The 26,829-nt window shown below is 40.1% G+C and overlaps 1 protein-coding gene across 1 annotated transcript; it reads left to right on the forward strand.

The window, feature by feature from the left end:
- Window positions 1-1,290: 1,290 nt before the first annotated feature.
- Window positions 1,291-25,727, forward strand: LOC118626271 (guanylate-binding protein 6-like). Its single transcript, XM_036255692.1, has 11 exons — window positions 1,291-1,413; window positions 5,340-5,543; window positions 6,321-6,448; window positions 8,213-8,322; window positions 8,524-8,720; window positions 12,057-12,302; window positions 13,578-13,858; window positions 14,562-14,774; window positions 23,891-23,993; window positions 24,257-24,450; window positions 25,354-25,727. The coding sequence occupies exons 2-11, from the start codon at window positions 5,354-5,356 to the stop codon at window positions 25,594-25,596; spliced, it is 1,905 nt and encodes a 634-aa protein (XP_036111585.1). The 5' UTR covers window positions 1,291-1,413; window positions 5,340-5,353; the 3' UTR covers window positions 25,597-25,727.
- The last annotated feature ends 1,102 nt before the right edge of the window (window positions 25,728-26,829 follow it).

Below are 26,829 nucleotides of genomic sequence, written 5' to 3' on the forward strand. Positions count from 1 at the left end.
TGTATTCAATGTAACAGCTTTCTTGGAACAAGTTGGGTCTATAAAAAATGAATCTAACTTCTAGCTATTGCTACTTTGTTTTAGGATGTTGTCAAAAAGCCAATTTCAACAAACATATTAGTGAAATGAACGCTTTAATGTCTTTTAAACCAATTTAAAATATTCTAGGCAGAGGAAAATAGGCAATGAAATGAACTCAAAATTGTTCCAGTAACACAACTACCTACATCCATCCAGAAGGCAATAAGTGTAACAAATGACTAAGGTGGGCAGGATGGGGAGGAGGGTGTCAATGGGGGAAAAAGAAGAACCATCTGTACCAAAAATAAATAATTTAATTAAAAAATAAATAAAAATAAAAATACAAATGTGTTGATGGTTATGATGTCTTTGTTCATTTTGAATGCTCACTTTTGAGTTTGTATTTATATCTTATTTTATTTTATTTAAAGAAATATTCAAAATGTAAACTCAGGACTCTTATAATCCCCCACATAGCCACCCCTAAAAATGTAAGTGGAAGAATATGCTACAAAATACTAGTGATTATCTCTTGACCAGAAAAATAGAAGTTTTACGCACAGTTACTGATAATGAAGAAGCATAAGTTAAGAAGAGTAATAAATAAATAAATAAATAAATAAAATACCAGGAATGAAAAGGGAGTCTAAGCATAAAATTAAACAAACAAACAAACAAACAAACAAACAGCTCTGGCTGATTTGGCTCAGCTGATTAGGCCTGCGGTCCCGAGACACCCGGGTTCGGTTCCCGCTAAGGGCACATACGTTGCAGTTTGTCCCCGGCCCTGGTTGGTCGTGCGGGTGGCAGCCACTCGATGTGTCCCTTTCATGTCGATGTTTCTCTCTCACTCTCTGTTCTTCTCTCTCTCTCCCACTCTACCTGAATAAAAAATGGGGGAAAATGTCCTCGGGTGAAGATAAAAAACAAAACAAAACAAAAAACAAACAAAACCCAGCAAAAACCCTAAAACCAGCAAAAACCCTTATTACCCCTGAGAGACAGACTGCAGACCTAGGTCAGCCTGCTGTTACTGGCTCACAGTCAGCCTGCTGCTCTGTGTTCACTGTGGGGTCAGGGGACACAAGCCCGCTGAGGAGAAGGGTCCAGCCTGGGATTGCGAAACTGGGCTGGAAGAAACACGACTCTCTCCCTTCCCTGGCCCGTTTCATCCCTTTAAGTGGAGAGGAAAGGAATGAAAGACCAACAGTTAACTTCCTAGAAAAGGCTGTGTCCTTTCGGTTTCGTTTCTTCCCAACCCCACTCAGCACTGCTTGCCGGTAACATCCCCTTTCAGCTTCTATAAAGAACAGTGTGGAGCGCAAGAGGAGCGCGAGAGAAGCCAGCGAGGGCTGCTGAGAACTTGTCGCCTGTCTGCAGCGGCGGAGACACGTAAGTTCGCTCATAGCCTCGGACTTCCCTGCACACGTTCCTTAACTACCATCACCAATAACAGCGCGGGCTCCAGCGCGCATCCCTCACGGAGGCCCCCCAGGCTCGGCACTGGCAGCGCAGGAGGCAGCTGGCAGCTGGTGGGGCCCGAGGAGGTGCGGCCCGCGGGGCTCAGTGCTGGAAGCTCAGTGTCTCTGGATCCCAGACTGCTGCAAGGCGACAGCGGGCACGCCTTGTCCCTGGGCTGCTCCCTCTTGGGTACCCACAAAGAGCCCTACGTGGGAGAAGGAGGAGTACATCCTACATCACTTCCTTGAAGGGGCTGAAGTCCTTTCTGGGACCGGGGATCCGAACCTGGGCTCCCACAGAAGCGCTGGTGGAGTGGCTTCCTCCATCTCCCTCCTCCCACCTCAGGCATTCCCCCTTTGGACACTGGTAATGTTGGAGACCAAGGAGACAGACCAGATTCAGACTCCGAACTGGGTTCAAATTAAGAGAGCTTTATGAGCCATGCGGTGACTGTCCCATCCTACACAGAGGAGGGAGCAGCCCTGAGCTCAGGGGGAGGGTTGCTTATATAGTTGTCTTAGCCCCTGTTAAGGAATTTGGATTAAGGGTATGGGAGCAAGCAAGCATGTACAGAAGCAGTGTTTGCAGTTAGCTGTTATGCCTGAGGGAACAATCAGTTTCTGTGTACAAAAAGCAAAGGTTAGCTATACAATGCAGTGGTTATCTATTAGCAGATAGTTCTTGCCATTCCCTTAAAATCCAGGGGGCAAGGTCATGTGTTTGTCCTTTACAGTAACACTGAGAAAAGATGACCCTCAATGTACAATTTAAACGTTAAAGCATCATGTTGTTGTATTACTCGTATTTAGTAATTGCAGAGTCTAGAAAGCGGTATTTAGATGAAATGATTTATTCTCACATATTTCACTCAACTGTTAAAAATAACTATAAAGTCTAAGCCAGGTTTTTATCCTGCAGTTTCCAAATGTGTGGTCCCTACCAAACAAATAATATCAATTGTTTTTGGTTCTGGGTTCAGTTGTTTTGCTATTTCCTCATAAAAATGAGAAAAATTCCTTAGCTTTTTTTCAAACTTCTATAAACTTGCAACAGAAAAGCGGGAGGAGGAAGGGGAGCAAGGAGGAGTGGAAACAACTGGGAGCTTGTTCTTGGACTCAGGGACCCGCGGAGCTGTCCGGCAGAAATGCTAACTCAACTTTCTTTTGCATGCAACCTGGTCTTGAGCTTAAACCTCTCAATTTGGACTCTGAGGAATAGAGAGGCGAGGGCCCCTGTAGCCCTGTAGGCTGGACTGCAGGGGTCCATTGCTGCCTTTAGTTCTCAGAAAGCTCAGCTTCTCCATTGGGAACAGTGGTCGCTGTGAGGTGACAGCCTCGCAACATGTCACATGACCAAGATAGCAGCAAGTGGGGTGGGGACAAGATGGGTACATGCAGAGATGACAGTTTAGGGTGTGCTCCTGGCTGTGTAATGGGATGGGATGGGGCCCTGGAGGCAGTTTCTTCATCCATGAGATCAATCTTCCTCATTATATTGTCCATTAGGATGGACTTATGATTCTCAATTCTGATTCCACATTAAATTTACCTCCACACAATGAAAAAAATTAATTTTAAATTTAATTTTTTTAAATCAAGAGCAGACTTGGCTCAGAGAGCTCTGGCTTGCCTTTATTTATTGCATAAAAAATAAATAAAAAAGAAAGAAAGAAAAGAAAGAAAGAAAGAAGAAAGAAAGAGAGAGAGAGAGAGAGAGAGAGAGAGAGAGAGAGAGAGAGGAAGAGAGGGAAGGAGGGAGGGAGAGAAAGAAAGAAAAGTGAAGCCAGACACAAATTGGCTGCATAAAGATTATGGCCTCACCTTTAGCTCCCAGTTTTATCCTTAAAAGTTGGGAATGAACATGCTGTCTCCTGGACTAGCCTATAAATCACTGCTCAGGTCCAAACTTTCTTAGGACACCTCCTGGTTCAGCTTCATTCTTGGTATGTTCTGAAAATTGGGAAGTACCAGCACAGCATTCCCTGGAATATGAGTAGTGCTTTCTACTTCCTAACAAAGTCCTGTGTCAGACATGTCCAGGAATTATGCAGAATCACTTGACATTTTCATATATATATATATATATATATATATATATATATATAAAATCTCCTGAACCCGGGTCTCTCTGGACCACAGGCTGACACTCTAACTGCTGAGCCAAACCAGCCAGGACTCACATCGATATTTTTAACAGTACATGGAGGGTGCAGAAATTGGGAGATCTTCTTATTATTTATTTTGACTATTTTATTAATATATACCTTTCACTGGCTTATTACACACATCTATTTTTAAATTTTGATGCATACTTAATTTTGAGAAACTAAATATCTTGTGATGTAGTTTCTCTGAACAAGGGATGATTGTTAAATTTTGTGGCCAGAAGGATTTTGAATACTCTAACAAAGGAGAAAAATTAAAAGCTGTTTCCCTTCTGGAACCCCAAACTCCTTCAGCCCCTTCAACACCATAAATGGTGCCATAGAGGCTACATTCCATTGGTCTGTCATATGTCAAACCAAATTGTCAATTTAAAAACTTTGATATTTAAAATTTTTTTTTTTCTTTATTGCCCCCTGTCCTACTCCTCCTGGGTTCCTACCTTGCCCTGGGCCTTGATCACCCTATAGTCTGTGTCCCTGGGCAACACATGCATATAAGTTCCTTGGTTAATCTCTTCCCACTTCCCCTCCCCTTGCCTCTGAGATTCATCAGTCTGTTCCATGTTTCCATGCCTCTTGTCGTATTTTATTCATCGGATTACTTAGTTCATTAGATTCCACATATAAATGAGATCATGTGATAGTTGTCTTTCTCTGACTGGCTTATTTCACTTAGCACAGTACTGTCCGGGTCCCTCCAGGCTGTCTCAAGGGGTAAGAGATCTTTCTATTTTTAGAGCTGCATAGTATTCTAATGTGTAAATGTGCCACGTCTTTCTATGTAAAACTTTTTTCTTCTTTATTTATTTTAGAGAGAAATAAAGGGAGAGGAAGAGAGAAATAGAAACATCCATGAGAGAACATCAATTGGTCTCATCCTGCATGCCCCCCCCCCCACTCGGCATTTGGCCCACAACCTGGGCATGTGCCCTGAGAATCAAACTGGCAACCTCTTGGTATATGGGTTGATGTTCAACCACTGAGCCAAGCCAGCCAGACATACCACAGCTTTTTTATCCACTCATCTACTGTTGGGCGCATGGGCTGTTTACAGATCTTTGCTATTGTGAATTGCACTGCTATGAACATAGGGGTGCAAATATTCTTTCTGAATTTTGGGATTCTTAGGATATATTCATAGATGTGAGATCACTGGGTCGAATGGCACAAAAAATCAGATTTTGATGAATACTAGTCATATTCATCACTAGTTCAATAGCTGTTCTCAACAACAGGGACCACAAGACAGAAGAGATGCATGAAATCTGTGGTTTAACAATTAATTTATGACTGTGTCTCCAGGTCATCCTGGTCCCAGGTCCTTCCTCAGCATCAGCCTCACTGTCCCCTTAGCAGCTGGTTAAGTGTTAGGTTTGGGGAGATGTTCACATGAGGTGATAGAATTGCTTCTCAGTGATGACCCTTGCCTTGATTAGAGCCACTCTGCTAAATTATAAGATGTGGTGGCCTAGTGCTGGCAATGACATTTGATCTCAGATCCTTACAGCACTGGCAACACTGGCCCTCTCTGGCACAGTAAGAATGGGATAAGATTCTGTGACAGAACCTTAGCCCATTCCTACTGTGCCAGAAACAAAGCAGAACACTCACACTGTCCTAAGATGATGGGTATTTTGTATAACTCTGTATCAGAGACTAACACTCAAATCTTATTTCTACTGGGATGTTCTAGGTTAGCAGGTTGCCATGGCATCTAGACCCAACATGATGGCCCCCATTTGTCTGGTGGGAAACAGCAATGGGCAGCTGTCAGTGAATCAGGAAGCTCTACAGATTCTTGACCAGATTTCTCAGCCTGTGGTGGTCGTGGCCATTGTAGGAATGTATCGTACAGGCAAATCCTACTTGATGAATCAACTTGCAGGACAGAACCATGGTGAGTGTTGTCTCAGGCAGGGGCCATTTTTTTTACTCTAACATATCACAGCTTATTAGTTTTCTTCCCTGGTTACATGAAGAGAGAACTAAACTCCGCTCAATAAACCAACCTTGTAATTCTAATTCTCACTAATAAATTAGTACCTTAATATAGTTTGTTATCATTTTCATTGTTTTACTACTGTTAAGGAAAATCTCTCTTCCTACTGCGCAGATGCCTACCTCATTTTACCGGCGCAAGCACTGGGATCTTGGAATTAGGTCTCCTCTCTCATAATGTGTTTTGCTTTTTCTAATATTTGCATCAACGTATAAAGATGTTTAAATATCTATCATCAGGTTTAAAAAATTTTGTGAATTTCTATCTTATTGTGCCTACTAACCTCCCCCATTCTCTGCCATTTTTTAAACTCACTTTGCCTGGAAAAATATTATCTTAACTTTTTCTTTACATGTCTCTCTTCTATCCACTTCTATCCAGCTTGGGCTTGACCATTCTTTAAAATGCGCTTGTTATGGTATTCAGTGACATTCATTATGTCTGGTTCACGGATGCCTTCACCTTCGTTTTGGGCCCATGCTGGGTATCAATCTCACAGTTAACATCAATCTCCTTCTTGAAATAGATGACACACAACGTAAAGGTTTCTTCCAAAATAGACAAAGCACCATCTTATATTCTGCGGTACTTACATTCCAATAAGTCTGACTTTGTAGCCCCTTGGCTGCTTCGATGGTCTGTTGTCACTGTGTTAAGTCTCCCCTCCCATTACAGGTTTCCCTCTGGGCTCTACAGTGCAGTCTGAAACCAAGGGCATCTGGATGTGGTGTGTGCCTCACCCCTTAAACACTGATCACACTCTGGTCCTTCTGGACACCGAAGGTCTGGGCGATGTGGAAAAGGTAAGGAGACTCACAGATAAATTGTTTTTAATCTGGATATTTTCATAATGAACTCTTTAATGTAACTGCTTGGTTTATTTGTGAAATCTTAAAATCCAACTATATAACAGGCAGATTTTTGTTTGTTTGTATCTTACTTCTAGGTAAGGTGTCCTGGTCTATTGAGTAGTTTTTTCTATTTTTTTATTTCTTGGCAACTGGGTGAATATTTGATACAATGTAATAAATAATTTCTGCGCTCCATATTCCCAGGTCTCTAAATTAGTTCTGTAGATACTAGTGACCAATATAAAAGTCCTGCCCTCAATGAGTCTGCAGTCCTATGGTGAAGTTCATCAAGTACTCACAGAGCGATCTGGAAGACGCTGAGACGTCTCTGAATGCACGGATTCTATAAAAACACCTGTTTGTCCAACAACAACATTTTAAGATGGGTTTTTGATATTTTAGTTTTCTATTAGTGATATTTTAGTTTTCTATTAGTGGATAAAATGAATGATGTCTACTTTTCTTCTTTAGTTTGAGACTTATTTGGAAAGTGCTACAACTCTATATTTCCACCCAAAGATGAGTTAGAATGTTTGTGTTTGTTTTTGTATATTAAACAGTGCAGCAGTCTTGCTGTCTAAATAACATATTGTATGTCATAGTGCCACTTTTTACTGTAATTATTTTTTTTTAAATTGGGATTTGGGAACATAAATGGGAGAATCAGCATTTTCCTCCAAAAGTTTATTATTAAGATTTCTAGAAATTTTTTACTTTAGCTGTTAGGGAACAACTTCAGACACTGTTTATAAAAGAAAAGAATCTGTATTATGTCATATTTAGACCCTGCTGTATGTTATACAAACACATTAATCCAGCCTTTAAGGTCTTTCATCTGGTTGCACTAGGCTCACTGTCCTGCCTAACTTCTTGGCCTACTCTCTGTTGCAACCAGATCAAACAACTCTACTTTTATTGAAAAGACCCTTGTATTCTACCATGTCTGCTTTTGCTTCTGTGGGTCTTTCTACCTGCAGGATAACCTTCATTTCTTCAAGTTTACATTCTACCAAGTCTTTAATTTTCAGTAAAGATGTTGAGGAAGACTTCATTTTATAAACAATTTTCTAACTTTCAGAGCTCTGGTCTTCTATGATGGACCTTGCACATTTTAATTTAATATCATAGCTATAGGTATCAATGTTTATATACATTATTAAGATGTAAGCCTCTTATAGATATTTTTATCTTTTTTGCATTCATTGCTATAGATTTTTGTGATGGCTTTGAAATAGCCATCTTGAAAGTAATATCTGTCATTTTAAACTGCTTTCTATATTTAACAACAGTGGAAATTGTCAGTAGCTTCCCATAAATATTTCCTAAAAATATCCCCAGTTATGTTAACTATGGTATTTTTATATAGCTCACGACCAACAAATATGTGTAGAATGAACATGTGCTAACATCCTTCATTGAACTTAACTGTACACCAGGTATGGCACTAAGTTTTTCTGTATTTTATTTTATTTCATCCAACTGAATAAAAGGAAAGCCCTGTGATAACAGAATCCTTTATATACAAAAAAATTGCCGTCACAAGAAATATCTTTGTAATTGTCAAAGCACATATGTATATTTACTCCCATCTTCAATTGTACTCTTTGCATGGTGAGTACATTAGCTGAAATAAAAAGGAAAGACTGATAGACTTAGTGTCTGAATGAATTTCTACAGAGTAAACTCCTAAACATCTTGCCCTAATGTGCTTCCTAGGGCGACCCTAAGAATGACTCGTGGATCTTTGCCCTGGCCGTGCTCCTGAGCAGCATGTTTGTCTACAACAGCATGGGCACCATCAACCACCAGGCCCTGGAGCAGCTGCAGTATCCTTCCAGGAGCTGAACCACCAGGGGTCATGGGGTCTGTGGGAATGGAGATTCAGTCAGTTTCTCCTTCTCTCCCACTTAGTTGTCTTTGCTAGACTAAAAGAAACCAGAGCAAAAGAGAGTATTTATAATACTTTTTCTATTATAAAAATGTTGGAACTGTGGTTAGGAAATGCCTTTTCCTTAACAAAGTCCTAGGTATGTGACAGAGCTGACAGAACTCATCAGGGCCAAGTCCTCCCCTCCACCAGATGGAGTAGACGATTCCTCAGAGTTTGTGAGCTTCTTTCCAGACTTTATCTGGGCTGTACGGGATTTCACCCTGGAGCTGAAGTTAAATGATCACTCCATCACAGAAGATGAATACCTGGATAATGCCTTGAAACTAATTCCAGGTACCAGAGCATGGTGGGCAGTGATGTTACAATACAGGGTGGGAGGTACTAACCATCATCTCTGGAGTTGCATTTGCACTTTAGACTACATGAAGACTGTAGAAATGGTGGCTGGGAGATGGGTTGATAGCCCTATGAACTGGAGTTTACTTTGCTTAAGAAAACTAGCCTGCTTGGTGTGGCTCAGTTCATTGAGTGTTGTACCATGGTCTGAGAGGTTCTTGGTATGGGCTCGATCCCCAGTAGAAGGAGTGCAGGAGGCAACCAATGGATGTTTCACTCTCACATTGATGTTTCTATCTCTCTTTTCTTCTCTCCTTAAAAAGAAAACAAAAACAAAAAAAACCAAAACAAAACAGGAATAAAAGAAACTAGACCCTGAAGTAGAGTAAAATTACTCACATCCAATTGTAACTTAGAACGTAGTAGTGCTAAAGCCTTCTAAAGACCAAACATTGATGTTTATTATTTTAGCTTCTGCTAATCAGTGTTGAGTGAAACAATTGATCAAATATTTGTTATGCATAAAATTACAATGAAAGGCCTCTCTAATGAAAAAAATGTCTTTCACATAATTAATTAGACATTATTCTTCTAAAATAGGCATATAACTTTCTTATGTCTTTATACATATGTTTTCTATAAAATGACTATGCTGTAATAAACCCGAAGTGTATTTTGTTTTTTCAATACGCACTTGTGATATTTTTGAAAATTATCAAAATACATATTTTAATTTTTATATCATTGTTATTTTCTTTTTAAAATAATTTTATTTTTCAATTATAGTTTTCATTCAATATTATTTTGTATTATTTTCAAGCATAATCGTTAGGTATCACTTACTTCACACAGTGATCCACCCTATATTTCAAGTACCCACCTGGCACCATACATAGTTGCTACAATATTATTAACTATATTCCCTATGCTGTACTTTACATCCCTGTGACTATTTTGAAACTGCCAATGTGTGTTTGCTATTTCCTTCGCCTTTTTCACCCAGTCCTCCAAGACCTTTCTCCTCCTGCAGCCATGTTTGTTCTCTGTATCTGTTAGTCTGTTTCAATTTTGTTTTTTAGATTCCACATATAAGTGAAACCTTATGATATTTGTCTTTCTCTGTCTAACTTATTTCACTGAGAATAGCACCCTCTAGTTCCGTCCATGCTGTAGCAAATTGTAAGATTTCATTCCATTTTATGGCCAAGTAATATTCCATTGTATATTTGTACCACATTTTCTTTATGTACTTGTCCATTGTTGGACACTTGGGTTACTTCTATATCTTGGCTATTGTAAACAATGTTGCAATGAACATACGGGGCATATATTCTTTCATATTAGCATTTTGGATGTCTTCAGATATATATTGAGAAGTGAAGTCACTGGGTCATAAGGTAGTTCCATTTTTAATTTTTTGTGGAACCTCCACTATTTTCCATAGTAGATGTACAAATCTGCATTCCTACCAACAGTAATGGTTCCCTTTTCTTCACATCCTCACCAACACTGGTGTTTGTTGATTTATTGAAGGGAGCCATTCAGACAGGTAAGAGGTGATATCTCATTGTGGTTTTAAGTTGCAATCATCTGATGGTTAGTGATGTTGAGCAATCATTCATACGTGTCTTGGCCATCTATAGAATGGCCATCTGCAGTCCTCTTTGGAGAAGTTTCTGTTCAGGTCCTCTGCTCACTTTTTAATCAGATTGTTTGTTTCTTTGTTGAGTAATATAAGTTCTTTATAAAATTTGGATATTAACCCCTTATCAGATGTGTCATTGGAGAATACGTTCTCCATTCACGAGGTTGTCTTTTTGTGTTGTTGATGGTTTCCTTTGCTGTGCAAAAACTTTTTAGTTTGATGTAGTCACATTAGCTTATTATTGTTTTTTTTTTTGTTTCTCTTGCCAGAGAATTTATTTTTATATATATATAACGAAGTGCTATGAGATATGTCTGAGATTTTACTGCCTATGTTTTCTTCTAGGAGTTATATGGTTTTGAGTCTTACATTTCAGTCTTTAATCCACTTTGAGTTTATTTTTCTATATGGTGTAAGAAGGGGGTATAGTTTGATTTTTTGCATGTATTTGTCCAATATTCCTAATACCATTTATTGAATAGACTGTCTTTACCTAGTTGTATGTGTTTTGTCACCATTGCCATATATTAATTGATCATAATTATAAATGTTTATATTTGGGCTCTCTGTTGTGTTCCATTGATCTATATGTCTGTTTTTATTCCAGCACCATGCTGTTTTGATTATCACAGCATTGTAATATAGTTTGATATCAGTTAGCATGATACCTCCAATTTTGTTCTTCTTTCTCAGTATTTCTGTGGCTATTTGGGGTCTTTTATGGCTTCAGATAAGTTTTTGGATTATTTATTCTAGCGCTGCAAAAAACATCTGGTATTTTGACAGGAATTGCATTGAATCTATAGATTGCTTTGGGAAAAATGGACATTTTAACAATATTAATTCTTTCTATTATATCATAGCTTATTTTCAATTCCTGCATATTTATCCATGTTATAATTTCAAAATAATAAATTATTTGAATGGATTACATTTGCATGGGCATGTATGTATCTGATGAAACCTTGAAAAGAATATTAATTCTGCTCCATTCATTCCTGTCTTCATGTTTCTATTTAAGCTTTTTCAAAACAGTGAGAAATTGGCTAGACAGAAGAGCAAACTATCAAATGAAATATAGCTTTTTACCTGAAGAGTTTAGAGATTAGTGGTGACATCTTAAAATTATGTTTTAATTACATTTACTCTTCAGTTTTCAGAGGTTTTTGTTAACAAAAAGTTAATGCTGTACACATCATTTTTAGTATGTAAACAATTTTCCTTAAATTATCTGGGTGTTATTTCTGACACTGTTTCATTAAACCTTGCTTGTGGCTCTTCAGTTTGGTCCACAACTTTATTTTCACATGGGATCAAAAAAATCAGATATTTACATTTGACTTATTTTTCTGCTAGTCATGCACTCAGTAATCAATATAGACACTATAGACAATGCTCCATCATTTTCAGGACTGATAACAGCAATAAGGTGCTTTCCTTTGTTTGTTTGTTTTTACCATATTTGATCACTTTGAAAAATTTTCCCTAGAGTTTTCTCTTTGATAAATTTGATATCAAAGAAGCATTTGGATGTCTATGCTCAAGGAGTTATTAACAGAAGTGATACAGATAGAGAGTATGGCAAAGATACAAAAGTCTTTGTCATAAAAATATTTAGGTCTCTTGTCCTCAGACTGTTCCTACAGTAATATCTGTTTTTGTTTGTTGGTTTGTTTTTAATTCTCCAGGCAGGAGTCCCAAAGTCCAAATATCCAATCTTCCCAGAGAGTGTATCCGACATTTTTTTCCAAAAAGGAAGTGTTTTGTCTTTGACCGACCAACAACTGACAAAGATCTCCTAGCCCATATTGAGACGGTTGCAAAACACCAAATGGATCCTAAATTCCTGGAACAAACAAAGATGTTCTGTTCTTACATCTTCACCCAGGCGAGGACTAAGACCCTCAGAGAGGGAATCCCTGTCACTGGGAAACGTGAGTCTCCATTTCACATTCTGTGGGGCCTAACATTTGTTGAACATATTACATGATGTGTTCTCAAGGATTTCTGTTTGAGTCTATGTAGAATTATGGGTCTACAGATATTCATACTCCATGAAGATAAGTATATGCTATCACACTTTAGGAGTTTATAAATTCCTCTCCAAAAGTACAACCTTCATCAGTAAAATCTGCAGCATCCATACATATAAAAAAATTTACGGGGAGTAAATCACTAACCAGGTCTAAAAACAGAATATGCTATTTCTTCAAAGTCAGTCCTTTATAATGAATGTGACTTTCAAGAAGAATACAAAGCATATTTTGGGAGTTTAGAGCAAGTTAATAATGAATATTAGCCTATAAAGCTCTGAAAATTTCCTGGAAGCTTCAGAATTAGGAATAAATATAATCATATTTACCCTGCCTATTCTCTCTACCTATGTAAACAATTTGCTTCTAATAGGTTTAATTGCAAATTATGTTTTGTAGATATCCGTTAGTATGTTAGATAAATGTAGACATTGAATTTTTTTAGCCTTGTGGTCTGAAGAATCATAAAAATTGAGTCAATGGGACATGTGTTACCAGAGGAAATATGTTCTTCTGCAGTGTCCTGTGAAAGAATTTCAGGGACCCTCATGTAGGAGGAGTTTTAGGTGATAGTGACAAGGTTTATTAAAGCTAAAAGTGACAGTACACCCTCAGGGAGACAGAGAGCAGGCAGGCTAGAGGGCATTGACTTCCTTATATATCCTTGTGTTTGGAAAAGAGCAGGCTTTCTTTCAAACTATCCACTCTCCTTTTGTCTTTTAGGGGCGTGTGCCCTTCCCCTATTTAATCTTTTCCCAGGCTTGTGCCTTTCTGCTTTCATGGTTGCTATTTTGGTTCCTACTGCGCATGCCTCATAGTTCCTCTTCATCATCTGGCTTCTACTGCTCATGTACTTAGTAAAGGAATTCCCTCTGCACCATTTTCTCCCAGCAGCATCAGTTGGGTAGACTCCCTAGGGAGACTGAAGAGCTTTTTTTCCCCTACTTAATGAGACTTAATCAGATGTTGGATTCAATTCCCTCCCTCCTTTCTTGTTATTATCTAACTAACTGCATGCTCTAACAATAGTAGAAGGAAGTAGTTTGTGTGTGTGTGTGTGTGTGTGTGTGTGTGTGTGTGGAAGAGAGAGAGAGAGAGAGATTGAAAATTGTAGTCTCAGAATTTTGGATCCCATTGGGTGATAATTTGATATTTATCCCTTTCCTGGCTTATTAGGGCTGAGGACTCTAGTGGTGACTTATGTGGACACCATCAAGAGTGGGGCTGTGCCTTGTTTGGAGAACGCAGTGACAGCTCTGGCTGAGCTTGAGAACTCAGCAGCCGTGCAGAAGGCGGCCGATCACTACACTGAGCAGATGGCCCAGCGAGTGAGCTTCCCCACAGACTCACTCCAGGAGCTGCTGGACCTGCATGCAGCCTGCGAGAGAGAAGCCATTGCCATCTTCATGCAGAACTCCTTCAAGGATGACAACCAGATGTTCCAGAAGAATCTTGTGGTACTTTGTCTTAGTACTTATTTACCCTTTGTGACCCTTCCCTTGAAGAATGAAGCCTAGACAAGCATTTTTGACCCAATGACTCCTTTCACTCATGGATCAGTAGTTTGCATTCTTATGAAGCATAAAGTTTTAAAAGACTGATTTTTTTCCCTCCCCTCCTAAACCTCAGCTACTTTATCCAAACATTTTTTTAAAAATTTGTGATGCATAATCAGTATAGATATATTTCTGAAGTGAATACTTCTATTGAATTCAAGCCATCCTAGATCACCCTAATGTTGTTTCTGGGGTAGTCACTTTTTTTGAGAACTCTCCCATTTCCAGCAAATCAATTTCTCTTAGCCAGACCCTCATTCCAGGCTATTTTGAACTCTTATGGCTCCTTGTTGAATCATTGTGTCATTGAAGGTAGAATAACTGAAAATCACAGCTGCAAAAAACCATAGAGATAAAGTCATGCAACCACCATATTTTTGATAAAGAAGCTGAGACACAGTGGGGTTAGAAGCTTTCCCCTGCCTTACATGGAATTTTCAGGGTTGTGCGTAAATCAAGTCTCGTAATTCCTCTTTCATTCCATGTCCTTCTCCAACAGAATGCTTTCTCATGAGGACCAGAGTTAGCCTTCCTTTGACCCAATTCTTGGAAGTTTTATCCCCTCTGTTTCTCCTGGTGATATTTCTTTGTACTTCCTTTGCAGGAAATCATACAGGGTGAGAAGGATGGGTTCTTGAAGCAGAATGAAGAGGCATCTGTTAAATACTGCCAGGCTAAACTGGATCAGCTTTCAGTGGCCCTACAGGAAGGTATTTCAGCAGGAATGTTCTCTGTTCCTGGTGGGCATAAGCTCTACATGGAAACAAAGAAAAAGATTGAAGAGGACTACTTCCAAGTGCCCAGGAAAGGAGTGAAGGTGAGGAATGAGGGGAGCATGGGGATCCTACAGATGAAAGTCAAGAGGGGCCCCTGAACATCTGAGAGCACAGCACCAGTTGTGGGTAATATGAGAGCATGGGGATATTATGGCTGTTTAAATGTTTGAGGCCCATTATTTGATCTTTCTTCCTGAAGAAAGTAAAAATATTCATTCTCAAAAATTAATATGGATTTCTGAAATCTGTAAGTGAAAGAAGAGAAATAATTTTTCCATCCAACAATATGAAGGTCAGCATGCCAAAGGCAGACAATATACAAGTTAAGGTCAGAGTCTTTGTGTTCAAGGCTGATCAAAAGAGAAAAGGAAGTCAAACCCTTAGACAATTGCACAGAGGGTAAGAATACTTATAAACCTGAAAAAAATGGCTGCCTAGGTGGTGATGACACCTAGGCACCTATTTTAATAACATTAAAATAATAATGATTATAGTGCAACTAATATATATCAAACTGTTATTGTTAAGGCATAATATTAAGCTTTTTCGCTAGGCTTTTAACTTAGTCCTTCAAGTAGCATTTAGAAGCATCTACACTTTTGTCAACATTTTGCACATGTGAACTGAGAGGTGGAGGTGGGTTACAATGACTTGCCTAGAGTTACAGCCAGCAGGTGGCAGAGGAGAGCAGCAGCTCTAACTGGAGACATTTCACCCTGCTAATATAAAAAATTAGCAGAGGCTGTGGGTTTGTGGAATTGAACATGGTTCTCACTGGCTGGGCTCTAGAGTGGGCAGAAGGAAGTAGTACTGGGAGAGAGATGGAGAAAGACAGCAGGCAGGGGGTGCCATCTCTCTTGGCCTGCCTGGGGTCGTGCAATGCAGTGAACTACAAGCATATGCTTGTATGAGTGAAGGGGGAGCATCGCAAGAGAGAAAATGCTCCAAATCTCTGGATGCAGCCCAATTTATTTGCAGGGTGGTTCCCCAGGTTACATGTTGATTTAGGTAATTATTTTCTTAAGATGGCTCTCTGCTGACCATATAGCCAAGCCCTGTCTTTCACTTTTTACAGTGAAGAAATATCAAAGGATATAAAAAATAACAATTCCATTCTCGCCTGGGCTTCAATGCCCATTACTCTTTTGGAGGTCGGTTTCCAACCCTTTGACATTCAAACCTTATCTAGTCACATGCAAACAAAACATTCAGTTCCAAAAGGGGTGGTCTTCCTGCCCTCCAGCCAAACCTATCTGTCCACACACCGCTTTGAGCCTAGGCTGGCCAGGTCCCGAGTATGCATATCACAAGGTTACATTTGTTCATCCACCAAACCCCAATCCCTACATCTCTCCCCTTTTTGTTTTCTTGTAATTGAGGACACACCATGGCTGCAGTGGTCAGAAGTGTCATCACTTGCTTTTCAGTTTTCTGCATAGAGGACACCATTCGGTAGAGTCCCCGGAGTACTATGAGGCTAACACAAACAAGAAAACAACTAATAGCAGTAAAAATCCAGATTCTAAGATTGAAACTGTCAGACCAATGTTTTGGATTGAGCCATTGGACATTATCTGAGATTGCCTTTAAAACGTTTTATTGATCAAGTTGTTGTATATCTGCTGTGTTTCCAGAGCCTTTTTTATTTTTTTATTTTTTTATTTTTTTATCCTCACCCGAGGACATTTTTCCATTTTTTGTTCAGGTAGAGTGGGAGGGAGAGAGAGGAACAGAGAGAGAGAGAGAAACATCGATGTGAAAGGAACACATCGAGTGGCTGCCACCCGCACAACCGACCAGGGCCGGGGACAAACTGCAACCGAGGTACGCGCCCTTAGCGGGAACCGAACCCGGGTCTCTCAAGACCGCAGGCCGACGCTCTAACCGCTGAGCCAAACCGGCCAGGGCCAGAGCCTTTTTTAGATTAGCTACTTGCCCTCCAAGGTTGCCAGCAGAAGTTCCTTGCAAGTGTTGCTTGACTACTGTTCAATTGTGGGAGGTGGCATTCCAAGGCAATGCAGTTACACACATACTATGACTAAATTCCCAATAACAGTGTAACGTAGAGCGAGTGGCTAAGGCCTTTTCACATTCTCCCAGCCATAGTACAGCTGCCTCTGAGTCATTTAATTGGGTCAGAATTTCTTGATCAAGTTCCATCTGGGAAGTCATATCTTTGTAACATTGGTCATTACTTCAGCCACTGTATGTGCTGTTTGTACTGATTCTGTCAAGGCAGTAACTGAAACTGCTCAGTAGCAGCAATGACTATAGTTGAAATGACGAACGCTATTAGCCACCCAATAAACCTCCTTTTATGGGGGGGTCCAAATGCTTTGGCTAATTGTGCTAGGCCAGATTCACCTTCCTATGGTCAAGTAAGGTTTACTGATATCCATACTTCTGCTCTACAGCACATGGGAATAATGCTAGTGATATTAAACACAGTAATATTTTCATGAGTAATGTAGCTTAGATAGTAAGGTTGACTAACAGAAATGTTAAATATATTATTACTTTCAGAGATAGTTAAAAAAGAAGCAGCCAAGAACATATATTGGTGAGAGGTGCAAAACATTACCAAATCAGTATGATTGGCAGTCAATGTCATAATAAAATTGTTACAATGGGTATAATTTCCATGAGATATATATCTTATAAAGGAAAGCAAACCCAGTCTCCAAATTCCTGTGTGCCAGGGTCCAGTATGATTTTTATAGCTAGCCCTAGAACTCTTGAGAGACCTCCATTGGTCTATGAAATTGAGACTCTGGAGGATGTGAAAAAGTTTAACTCATGATGATTACTGGACAAACATTCTTGAGGACCCCAATTCTCAATATTAAGACTCAAATTAGGGCTAGCTGTGGATCATCCTGTGAAGGGCAAGGCTTCCAATAAGGGGCCAGGGACTCAAGGTTGGTTCCTTGAAATGTAGCGCAGGTGGGGATAGACACAAGGGGTTTGGAATTTTGAGAGACATTCTGTGCTTTAACCTCAACGTCTGTGATAAAGGTAAAGTTAGCAGTCTGGCCTGCTGTGGCCAGCTTATAGTACAAATGCCATTGTAATTGTATGGGAACACAACCAGGGGTTTCATGGATGGACAAACAAATGGGTGGTTGCTTCGATAAAAATAAAACAGTGGCATTGGCCTGGAACCAATCTTCATTCTCTTGTAGTGGCCCATCTGGGGGAAGCCAAGTTCCTCCTGTCCAGCAAGTGTCATTGCTAGATAAGGAGGCCTCTGAATCCCACCAAGTGACAGGGCAGAATAAAGGGGGGTCCATAATATGAGTACAATATGAGTGTTGTTCTACTGCTGCAGGGCTCAATAATGTAAGCAAGCAGCATAAAATACCTACCTTAGATTGTGTGGAGATTACAGATAAGTAAGCCAAAAAAGTGTTCTCTGGGGTAAGAGAAGCCCTCACTCTAGTTAGTATTTCCTCAGAACATTGTTGCAACTGCTTAAGGCTTCCATAGGTAACCCCAGGAAGGGTTTGAGAGGGGCCCCAAGACCCAGTGTCAGTTTTACGATTAGTGTCCAAGGTCAGCTCTGCCATCTGATGAATTGAGTTGAAAGGTAGGTTTTTCCTGTTCATGGTAAGGACTTTTCCATTGAGCCGCCAGCCACTTGGGACCTGTAGGAGACAAAACACAAGCATACCCATGCCCTCAAGCCAATAACTCTGCAGGACTTTGCCATTCAGGCCCTTGCTGTGATTCTCTGTACTGGACTAAAGGTTTGGGTCTTGTGGCAGAAACTTTTTGTTAAAATGTCGCACAGCAGCACTAGTGCCAAAGTGACCTCAATTTAAAAAATTAAGGATATAGATTGCCAGAGAAAGTTGATTTACAAAGGGTTCACCCATACTTCCCCTTTTTTTGTTTTGTAATTAATAATTTTAAGTAGCATGAACACGTTCAACAATAGCTTGTCCTGTAGGGTTATAGGAGATGCCAGTTTTATGTCTAATGCTCCAATGTTGGAGAAATAATTTAATGCTTTGAGATGTATAGACTGGCCCCTTATCTCTTTTAATGTCCAGTGGCATCCCTATATGTGTAAAACAGGACAGCCAGTGACACTTAATGTCTTTGGCTTTTTCCCCGGTAGTGGCGGTTGCATATAGAACATTGGAATGAGTATCTATTGTAACATGTACCCGCTGAAATCAACCAAATAATGGAATATGTGTTACATCTGTTTGCCATAAGGCATTAGGGGTTAAACCCCAAGGATTGACTCCTGATGATGTTGGAGTCCCTCCCGAAAGTTGCCAATCTGGGCAAGCCTTAATAATATCTTGAGCTTGTGAGAGGGCCAAATGAAAGGTTTTCATGAGTGCTCGAGCGAATAATTTGGTGAAAAAAGGCATGTGAACACTGCACCTGCTTCAATGCCAGAGTTGCCATTGCTACGATGGCTTCGGCCTGTTGATTTCCTTGGGTTAAAGGTCAGGGGAGAGTGGAATGAGATCAAATGTAGGTTATAAAAATAGGACGATGACATTGGTCTGTTAAAGTTTGGAGAGATAAGAATAAGGTTAATAGATGTTGTTCAGGTAACGGCTTAAGAAAGGCTTGTTCTATTCTTTGTAACACTTTAACTACATATTGTGAATCACTAATTATATTTAAGGGCTCTTCTGTAAATTACTGAAGAGCTAATACTGCAGCCCATAATTCAGCAGGCTGAGTTGACCCAGGCTCAAGGAATATTTTTCCATTCCTCATTTTCTTTCCAGGCTACACCTGCTTTGTGAGATTTACCTGATCCATCAATGAACACAGTTCTAGCCCCAGGTAATGGGGTATTACTGATTTTTTTGCACCAAGTTAAGGTGTAATTGAGGAACACTTTGTAAGAATTTTTTTTTTTTTTTTGCTGGAAGAGAGTAATTAATTTCCCCAATAAAATCTGCTAGAGCTATTTGAAAGTCTATTGTCTGGGAAATCAAAGTGGTAAATTGTTTCTGAGTAAGAGACAAATGTAGAATCTGAGGGTCATATCCTGTCAGCTCTTGTGTTCTTTTTCTGCCTTTGACTATTAGATCTGCTAACTGTTTGACAAATGGAGTTATTGCTTTAGATGGGGTAGTTGGGAGAACGATCTATTCAAGATATTTTACTTCAGGTGTTAATTGTCCTATTAATGCTGTAGCGTATGGCACAGTTGGATATACAAATAGCCAAATAGGGTTCTTTAATGACCAACGATGAGCTTGTCGGGTTTGTATTTGAGTAGTTATTACATTAAGTTCCTGCTGTGCCTCTATAGATGGAGTGCTAGGTGAATTTAGTGCTGGATCACCTTTGAGAGTATTAAATAAATAAGTTAATTGTTGAGTAGTGATATCAAACATAGGTTGAAGTCAATTGATGGTTCCCAGTACTTTTTGTAATTCATTTAAAGTTGTCACTTTTACTGGAATGGTAAGTTTCTGGGGGCAAATAGTTCTTGTTCCTAATATTCACCCTAAGTATTGCCAAGGTTCCAGTTGCTGTACCTTGTCTGGAGCAATTTGTAATCCTGCCTCCTTTAGAGTCTCCTGAGGCATTACATAGGCCTGATTCAATTCTTTTGGGGTAGAGGCAGCTAACAAAAAATCATCCATATAATGGTATAGATAAATGGCAGGAAATAGTTTCCTTACTGGATCAATAGCATGCTGGACATAGTATTGACAAATTGTTGGACTATTTATCATTTCTTGGGGTAGTACCTTCCATTGAAATCGTTGCATTGGTTTACTATATTGTTAATGGAGGGAACAGAAAAAGTGAATTTCTCTCTTTCTGTAAGGACCTAAGGGATAGTGAAAAACCAATCCTTAAGGTCTGTAACAATTACGTGCCAGTTTTCAGGAATCATTGTAGGACTGGGGAGCCCAGGTTATAGTGCTCCCATGGGTTCCATAATAGCATTGATTGCTCTCAAATCATGTAGTAATATCCATTTACACCTTTTTTAGAAATAACAAAAATGGGAGTGTTCCAGGGACTGACTGAGGTTCTATGTGACCTGCTTCTAATTGTTCTTTCACTAATTTGTTTGCTTGTAATAATTTTTCACCTTTCAAGGGCCACTGATCAACCCATTCCAGCTCAGCTGTTTTCCAGTCCAGTGAAAGGAGGGGAATTTTACCAGTGACCCCAAGCCAAAAGGCTGGGTTTGAAAAATTATTCCCCATTGAGAGAGAAGATCCCTTCCCCACAAATTTAGGGGAGACTTCATGACAATAAGGTTGAATCCATCCTTTTGTCTATTTGGACCTACATAGGAAAGGGAGTGAGTACTTCATGGAGGAGCTTGAGTTCCTCCCACACTTGTTACCAGCAGGGGTACTGGGGCTTTTGGCCATTTCTTAGGCCATTCCCTAGTTGTTATAATAGAAATGTCTGCCCCTGTGTCCACTAATCCTAAAAATAGTTGCCCTTGCATATTAATGGAGAGCAAGGGCTTTTTGGTGTTAATAGCAGCCGTCCAGGAAACATCACACTGACCAGTGCTCCCAAACCCTGCATTCCCTTGTACTGTGGAGGTGGCTTCAGGGACCAGTATGTTAACAAAAGGAGTTGAGCTATTCGGGTTCCGGTGTTAACACATAAAAGCCCACTGTCTTAAGCGTTATCTTAATTTCTCCTTCAAAATCTGAGTCAATTACCCCTGGTATCACTTGTATTTTCTTTATTGTTGAACTAGATATTCCAATCACTAAACCTACCTTTTCCCAAAATCTGAGTCAATTACCCCTGGCATCACTTGTATTCCTTTACTGTTGAACTAGATATTCCAATCACTAAACCTACCTTTCCCTCTGGCAAGGAGCCATAAACTGCTGTAGGAGCGAAATATATAACATAAGACGCCCTAAGGGTTAATTGTGTGGTGGTGATAATATCCAGGCCACCCATCCTGCTGTGGAGGCTCCGAGGTCTCCAACCTTACTCTTGATTGACTGAGAAAAGCCTGAGGCTAAGGGACCCAGGGAGCTGTCTGGGCACAAGATCTTGTGCCCCTCCTCCCATTTCCTGACAGGGATCTCCACTTTTGTCAAATTTAGACTTACACTGATTGGCCCAATGTAGCCCTTTGCCACATGGAGGACAAGGCTTAGTAGGAATGCTACTGTTTCCGACATTTCCTTGTTTTACATTCCTTCTGAAAATGTCCTGGATTGCCATAATTAAAACATAATTTGGACCCTTGTTGTCCTTGATTGAATTTTTTAATTTGCAACATCCCAAGAGCTGCAGCTAATGCTCTGGACCGATGCGTTTCTGTCCCTACATTTTGACATGCTTTTATATATTCCCCAATCTTTGAGGGTTTTTCCTTCAAAGGAGCGAGTACAGCCTGACAATGCATTAGCATTCTTTAACTGTAATAATATATATCAACTGCTTCTGCATTATCTACCTGTCTACTTACTGCTGCTTGCAACCCATTAATGAATGACACATAAGATACCTGTGCTTCTTGCCTAACTGTAGCAAAAAAGCCTGTGCTTCCTCCAGACTCCGGAACTCTTTGCCAAGCTTTAGTAGCTAAATCTGAGGCCTGACGAAACAATCTAGCATCTTGCCTTACCTGTACTCGGAGATCTAAATAGTTTCCTTTCCTAGTAACTATAAGAACGAGATGCAGCTGAGTTACCAGGAAGTGCAGGTTTATTGAGGGAAATACCTGCCGGGCTGTCTCCAAGTAGAGCTCAGCTGTCGGTTTGTACAGACTAAGGGATTTTAAACTTAGGGCTGGGCTGGGTGGTTGCCCACCGAGGAGTTGTGGTCCTCCTTGATTGGTTGGGGCTGGGGTCTTTCCGACAATTGTTCTTCTCATCAAGCTGCTGTTTAGGTTTGGGGTGGGGGTATCAGGATATTGGTCCACCTGGCCAGAGCGATAAGCTTTGGTTTCCTGGAATAAGGGGCTTGGGGCGAGGTTAAACAATAAGAGGCTGGGGGCAGTAATATGGAAGTTAAAGTTAACAGTAACATGTCTTGCCCAATAGGAATCCCTGTTACAAGATTTTCATTGCCTGCTGTGTGGCGCCCTCCTTATATTCAAACTTCCACATGTTTTTATGAGCGCCATCCAATCCCAGGGAGTCATCTGATAGCTACCAGCTATTCCCTCTAACATTCCTATAGTAAAGGAACTCTGCAAACCATTTTCCATTATGCTTTGCCTGAATTCTTAAAAAACCTGATAGGGCAAACATTCATATACAGGTTGTTGACATGGCCATGTTATAGCTATGAAAGCTCCAAAGTCTCCGGCTTCCCTGGCCTCTTCAAGACAGCCCTCCATTGCTGGGTGTGGAGAGGCTGAGAAATCTACAAAAGGTGGAGGAGGGGGAGGAGAATTTTTCTCCTTTGCTGATGATGTGGGGGCAGTCGGTTCCGGAGTCTCCTCCTAAGGGGAGATTGGAGCCACTGCACTGGGACTGATTTCCTTAGTCAGCAGCTGCAATGTTGTAAATTCGTCACCTAAAAGAAGGGTCGAGGTGGGAAGATTACACCCTAAATCCTTGTGCACCCTAAAAATTCACCCTACCTTGAACCACAGGTAAGAATCCAACGTACCCTCCATAGGGAACCCTGGGCAGTTCCCCTGCATGTCCCTTCGAAGCTGCAGGAGCTTCCACTCTGATATGGAGCAGTGAGCTGCTTTCAGCAGCTGTCCTGAGACTTGCACCTAAAGTCCCTGATCTTTAGAAAATCTCAACCCCCTGCTGTCTTACTGGGGGGGGAGGGGACCCCTCAGGACACTTCAATGCCCATTATCCTCTCCGGGTGGTCTTCCAACCCTTTGACATGCAAACCTTATCTATTCACATGCAAACAAAACATTCAGTTCCAAACAGGGCAGTCTTCCTGCCCTCCAGGCAAACCTATCTGTCCACACACACACTCTGATCCTAAGCAGGTCAGGTTGCAAGAATGCATATCACAAGGTTACATTTTGTTCATCCACCAAAATCCCATTTCTGCAAGGGGGTACACAGAGCCTCTGGTCACCCTAGGTAGCTTGGGCACTGTGTGTGGAGCAATGATAGAGTTTTAATTGTGCAGAAAAAAATCTTATCTATTGTTTTTGTAGCACTATTCTTCCAGTGGACATTGAAGTTCTTTGTTCTTCTTGTTTCCTCAGGCCAATGAGGTCCTCCAGAGCTTCCTGCAGTCTCAGGCACCAATAGAGAAATCCATCCTGCAGGCAGACAAAGCGCTCACGGACCAGGAGAAGGCCATGGCAGGTATGGGTCAGGGCTACGCTCACAATGGACAGCGGGTGTGAGAACAAACCCTTCCTGAAACAAGGAACTTTTTCTTCTTCTGTGGGACATACTCTGCTAAATCTGTAAACAATCAGGGTGCATCTAGCAGTCAGGGTGTGGACAAGGGGGGGATTCTGAGTCTTCCTACTTCCACATCCAGTCTGGTTTAGTGTCTGAGCTCAGGATGGTAGAGACTAGTCCTCACTTGATTTCCTTCCCTCTCTCAAACCTCCCTGGGGCAGAGGAGCGGGCCAGGAAGGAGGCAGCTGAGAAGGAACAGGAGCTGATGAGACAGAAACTGCAGGAGCAGCAGCAGCAGATGGAGGCGCAGAAGAGGAGTCTTGAGGAAAATATGCTTCAACTGCAGGAGAAGCTGGAGAGAGACAGAGAGAACTATATAAAAGAGCAGAATATGATGTTGCAGCATAAACTGAAGGTAAGTCTGGCCATGGCCTTGGTCTTGGAAGGAAGCACCATTGCCATTTACTGCTTCTGTTTTATTAAAATTTTCAGTCTTCTCCTTCTTTGTAAAAATGTTTTTGAAATCGATTCTGTACATACATTCTGGAGTGGTCAGGAAAAGCATCTCAACTCTGAATACTTGGAGAATATAAATAGGGTTTAAAGTGTTATTCTGGGGTATTTAAAAATGATCTTCTGTGGCCTGGTTAAACAGCTATTTGAAACACATGTAATATTATGTGCCATACCACCTGGTATGCTGTACCCAGATCACTGCCTATTGGCAGGAACCCTACGACCACCCAGAGGCCCTGAGGTACATCTGTGCTGACAGTAAACCATCAGAAATGTCCAGACTTCAAAATGCATGGAAACGACATCTGTTACATTTTCTTCATTGCTCCCGGGCATGGATAGGCTACCCACGTTATCTTGTGGCAAAGGAAGGATTCCCGATCGGCCATCTGTACACGTTAATGAGAGAGGTCTAGAACAATGTATAAGTTCCCATTATTTGTACATTTTGGTTGACCACATTATTCCAAGGGGGACTCATAGTTAGTGCCAGCAGACCAAGTACCTCTCAACAGGTATCATGAGTGAACATATTACATTTTTCCCCAGGCCAGGTTTCCCATCCTAGCAAAACCTGTTGGTGTGTGAATATTTGTAGGACGGTACACTCTGCTTTTTTTCAGTGTTTACATCCAGGACAGAATATATTCCTTGTTGCAAAATTTCCCTTGATTGGATAAGAGAGAACAATTTTAAGAGTGAAAGAAAAGAGTTCAAGTATTTATGTTCTTAAATACACAATGTACATCTTGAAAAAAATGAGAATTTAAAATGTTTTACTTCACTCCTCATTTTTTTTAAGGTTCAAGAAGATATGCTTAAAGATGGATTTACAAAACAAGCTGAAGCACTGAATAATGAAATCAGTCACTTGAAAAATATGATTTCTACCACTGAAAACAATAAAGCCTCCTGGTTTGAAAGAATCCTAGAGCCAGCTGTCACCACGATCACTTCAGCACTGTGTGATAGACTTGTTGGTGGTATTGTGAAAGGCGTTGGCACCCTGTTTAAGAAGAAAAGTCTTCCTTTAAAGAAATTATAGAATGTGGATACATGCTCTGGCTTGCTTAGGGGTGTATATTCTTTTCAATTTTATTTACATAAGTTTTAAACATAGTAAATGCCTACTAAAATATATCAATGCCTAGCCCACGTCACATAAAATAAATGCATGTACGCTTTGTTATAGCATGTTTACTTTAGGAAATATACATGTTAAAATAAATATACTTATAAAAATCCATTGAGTTATCACTTTAAATGACAAAAGATTGAAAATTACATATATATTTACCTACATAAATTGGTAATATAAATTCAACATATGCATATACTGGAATACTATGCAGCCAGTAATTACATGGAAAGTTCAGCTCTATTTTTATCAATATACAACAATTGAAAAGTGAAAAAATGAGTACACAAGTTTGCATAATGTGTTTACTAGAAAAAATGTAATTATTGTGTGCAATCATACATATGTACACATTGCATATCTATGGGAGCCCTTAAAGAAGCTTCTAATGTCAGTTCCTACTCAGAAGTAGTGGGTGGGATCAGGGTAAATAAGTCACAAGCTTTTCATTATATACTCTTTCTTTTGAACTCTGTAAAGAAAGCGTGTATTACCATTTCATAAATAAATAACAAAGGAAATGTAAAGTGTAATACTACTACTAGTAGTAGTAATGAGAAGAATATAAAAAATGGCTATTTGTGTGGAACAAAACAAGCTGTTGACCAAAATATATCCAGAATCATGCAAGTAGGGAACAGACTGAGAAACTTCAGAGGAATGGGGATTGGGAGTTGGGAAGTGATAAACCAAACAACTTACATGCATATGTGAACAACCAATAGACATAGACATTAGGCTAGGGAAGGCACGAAGGTGGCGGGTGTGGGTAGGAGGGAGTCAATAGGGAAAAAGAGGATATCTGTAATAATTCCAAAAATTAAAAATACAAATAAAAATAAGGCTATTAGATGATGGAAGTTCTCACTCCTTCTAGAAATGACAGCAGCCGGCACAATTAGGAGACAGAGATTAAGTCAAAGTGTAGAAACTACACAATTGGTATCCTAATCTTGTTTTCATTTAGGCCTTATTTTTGATCCCTCATATTTGCTTCAAAACTAAGATATACACTTTCCTGTAGGTCTTTGACATCTCAGCTAGAGTAGCTTCTACTTCCTATCTCTAAATTATACTTTTATGGTATTAGAAGCAAATCACCAAAAGTAAGAATGTGCACTGGTGAGAGGGATGCTGTCA

The sequence above is a fragment of the Molossus molossus genome, unplaced genomic scaffold, assembly GCF_014108415.1.
Source record: "Molossus molossus isolate mMolMol1 unplaced genomic scaffold, mMolMol1.p scaffold_m16_p_12, whole genome shotgun sequence".
Taxonomy (NCBI): Eukaryota; Metazoa; Chordata; class Mammalia; order Chiroptera; family Molossidae; genus Molossus; species Molossus molossus.

What these genes read in the sequence shown, in the direction of transcription:
- LOC118626271 (XM_036255692.1), top strand. Translation starts at nt 5,354, where the DNA reads ATGGCATCTAGACCCAACATGATGGCCCCCATTTGTCTGGTGGGAAAC. An exon ending in ACTTGCAGGACAGAACCATG is followed by an intron (nt 5,544 to 6,320) that starts GTGAGTGTTGTC and finishes CTCCCATTACAG; the next exon opens with GTTTCCCTCTGGGCTCTACA. An exon ending in TGCCTTGAAACTAATTCCAG is followed by an intron (nt 8,721 to 12,056) that starts GTACCAGAGCAT and finishes TTAATTCTCCAG; the next exon opens with GCAGGAGTCCCAAAGTCCAA.